Source organism: Petromyzon marinus, chromosome 39 (assembly GCF_048934315.1).
Source record: "Petromyzon marinus isolate PM22_M1 ecotype Great Lakes invasive population chromosome 39, UKy_Petmar_22M1.pri1.0, whole genome shotgun sequence".
Taxonomy (NCBI): domain Eukaryota; kingdom Metazoa; phylum Chordata; class Hyperoartia; order Petromyzontiformes; family Petromyzontidae; genus Petromyzon; species Petromyzon marinus.
This window is the reverse complement of record NC_133705.1, coordinates 8,186,737-8,190,212: the sequence shown is the minus strand read 5'-3', so window position 1 is coordinate 8,190,212 and position 3,476 is coordinate 8,186,737. Positions and strand designations below refer to the sequence as shown.

Below are 3,476 nucleotides of genomic sequence, written 5' to 3'. Positions count from 1 at the left end.
ACAATGCGGGCGTGGCCATCACGTGGAAGAATTGGATAGCGGACAAATACTCCAAAACACGAGATGTTGATTCTAAATGTGGAGGAGGAGGAAGAGGAGGGGCGGGGGGAACCCCGCAGGGCCCGGAGAAAAATCCACGCGACCACGGGGAGAGAGAGACACACGCACACTCCAAATATAGAGCAGCAGCAGGCATCGAACCCTCGACCTCCTGTATACCAGGCGAGGTAGTTAACATCTCCTAGCCACCGTGATGATGATGATGATGAGAGAGAGAGACACGCACACTCCAAATATACAGCAGCAGGCATCGAACCCTCGACCTCCTGTATACCAGGCGAGGTAGTTAACATCTCCTAGCCACCGTGATGATGATGATGAGAGAGAGAGACACGCAAACTCCAAATATACAGCAGGCATCATCAAGGTCGGGAATGAACCCACGACCTCATGTGGACCAGGCGAGGTAGTAAACATCTCCTAGCCACCGTGATGATGATGATGAGAGAGAGAGAGAGAGACACGCAAACTCCAAATACACAGCAGGCGTCATCAAGGTCGGGATCGAACCCACGACCTCCTGTATACCAAGCGAGGTAGTTAACATCTCCCAGCCACCGTGGCGCCGATTTCAGTGGCTGCGCTCAAAGTGTTTGGAACCACCACCTAAGTTTCGTCTCTGGACATCTCCATGCTCTATGTACCGTACGTTGCTTGTATGCATGCTCTATGTATGTTGTATGCATGTTGTATGTATGTTGTACGTCCGAATGTTGAACTTAATTCGCAGCGTACGTTGGTAACCGTGCTAATCGGAGGTGCGGAGGAAGGGCAACAAGCTAAGCACAAAAAACAGTTCTAAAGAAATGAGTTCAATGTCTACATTTTGTTTTAAAATTCTGCCATCTATGTCCTCGTTCAAAACTGACTCGCTTACAGCGACACCCCGGTACCGTCGACGAATATCCTCGACGACGTACAGGGCAGTCGTAGTAGTGGGTGGGTGGGTGGTGGTGGGTGGGTGGTGGTGGTGGGTGGTGATGGGTGGTAATGGGTGGTGGTGGGTGGTAGTGGGTGGGTGATGGTTAGTGGTGGTGGGTGGTAGTGGGTGGTGGTGGGTGGGTTGGTAGTGGGTGGTGGATGGGTGGTGATGGGTGGTGGTGGGTGGGTGATGGTTAGTGGTGGGTGGTGGTGGGTGGGTGGTGGGTGGGTGGTGGGTGGTAGTGGGTGGGTGGTTGTGGTGGGTGGGTGGTAGTGGGTGGGTGATGGTGGAGGCGAAGGCTGAGAGGCAACGGATATCGAGAAAGGATGGGACGACGAAGATGCCGTCAGCGACGTTCAGTGGTGTGGGTGGGTGGGGCTGAGTTGGCGCAAATCGCGTTCGTGGTATTGCCTCGGTGACGACGTATTTGTGAAACGACGTCAAAGTGAGAAACGTAAATCGGGGGGGAGGGGGGGTGTAACCGTATTAAACTCACTCAAGTTTCAGTGTAAATGTAATTTAACAAAATAATTGCCATTATTATTATTGCGGTTATCAGTTTTCATGCTGTAATTGTGAAACGCTTGGATGTGTGTATGTACATAGAACTTCTTTCGCACCGTACGTGGCCCACCGTGCCAATGGGAGGTGATGTTGTCTGCTGGCCGAGTCGCCGCCTTGATTAAAGAGCTTCATAGCTCTACGGGCTACGCTCGGCAAATAAACTTCTACTGGCTCTAGTACTGAATGAAAATTAAAAAAAGGAGTCGTCCATAAATGACGCCATGCGATTTTGGACGATTTTTTTACCCCCCCCCCCCCCCCGTCGTCACACGGCGTCACAAAAAGTCAGACCCCCCTCAAATATGACGTCACAAAGCTCTGCCCCCCCCCCCCCCCCCACAAATTTGTTTTAAACATGCTCCAAATCGCTTTAAACTATTGTCGTTGTAGTGCGTATTTAATGTGGCGCCGCACTCTGATGTTGCAGATGAAAACATTTATTAAAAAGTCTATTTAAAATAATATTTTATTGTTTCCCTTCAACGTGACTTTACCGAAAGAGCTAAGAATATGAATTACTGCAGTCACGAAAGCTTTAAATCAAAATTTGAGCAGAACGTGTTGTCTATATTTATTTAAAGTTGCTCACTTTGATGTGACGTCACTTTTCTCAACCCCCCCCCCCCCCCTTGTCACACATTGTCACAAATGTCTGACCACCCCCCCCCCCCAGGTGCGTGACGTCATTTATGGACGGCCCCAAACATATTCTCACGCGTTTTCCAAGTTGTGTCCGCCCCCCCCCCCAACCCGGCCGATATCTATTTGATCAACAAGAGATCGATCCTGAGATTCACTATCCAGCTGTCTCTTCCCTCTCTTCGCTGAGCACTTTCAGCATTTCCCGGCGACCCGAGTTCGATTCCCGCTCACGGTCAACGGCGATTTTATCCGAACCACTCCTGGGCCGCCCTTAGGTCAACTCAGCATTAAACAAGTAGCCGGTGCGGTGTGCATTGAAATCATCTGCACTGGGGAGACAAAGGTGGCCGAGCGTGGTGTTTCGTCACCCCGCACCGCTACGCCCCCTAGCATGCCTTGCCGGCCTTAATAGGCGCTCGCTAGCAACAACACTTGCCCCAACAGCCTGCGAAGGCTACACGGGAGGGGGGGAATTCTTTATCTTTGTGCGCGGCGTGTGCAAACTTACATTTTTGATGGGCTGATGGTTACCCCTGGAGTTGCTGGTAGTTGTTGGTAGTTGAGAGATGTATTTCTTGAGATGTCCTGAGATGTATATCGTGAGATTTATGTTGATTTGGCACGCGCACAGGCACACAGACACACGCGCGCGTGCGTAGCGCACACGGCTCTGAGACTCGGGCAGGCACAGAGAGGCTGGGTATATGGAGGAACAGCACCCCCACCCTCGCCTTATGTAACTCGTAACGCAGAGTAGCTGGAGGAAGGAGGGAGGAGTGGTTCTGGGTGGTGAGTCTCCCTGTGAGTGAGACTCATCTGAAACTCAGCTCTGGCGGCCCCTCCCACAGGCACGTCACCCACACGCGCAAACACGCCCCGTCCAGAGACAGAACTCCGCGGAGCGGGAGATGCAGAGACACGGTGGGAGATGCAGAGACACGGAGGGAGATGCAGAGACACAGAGAGAGAGATGCAGAGACACGGAGGGAGATGCAGAGACACGGAGAGAGAGATGCAGAGACACGGAGGGAGATGCAGAGACACGGATGGAGATGCAGAGACACGGAGAGAGAGATGCAGAGACACGGAGGGAGATGCAGAGACACGGAGAGAGATGCAGAGACACGGAGAGAGATGCAGAGACACGGAGAGAGATGCAGAGACACGGAGGGAGATGCAGAGACACGGAGGGCGATGCAGAGACACGGAGCGAGATGCAGAGACACGGAGAGATGCAGAGACACGGAGAGAGATGCAGAGACACGGAGAGAGATGCAGAGACACGGAG

The 3,476-nt window shown here is 52.4% G+C and overlaps 1 protein-coding gene across 1 annotated transcript in view; it reads right to left on the bottom strand.

Annotated features, from left to right (window-relative positions):
- The window catches only part of NBL1 (NBL1, DAN family BMP antagonist), an 11,791-nt gene extending 8,814 nt beyond the window's left edge, over positions 1-2,977 (bottom strand). The window contains exon 1 of the mRNA XM_076072896.1: positions 2,697-2,977. Within this exon, the coding sequence (XP_075929011.1) occupies positions 2,697-2,698 (2 nt within the window). The 5' untranslated portion in view covers positions 2,699-2,977. The remainder of the gene's footprint in view (positions 1-2,696) is intronic.
- Positions 2,978-3,476: the final 499 nt, after the last annotated feature.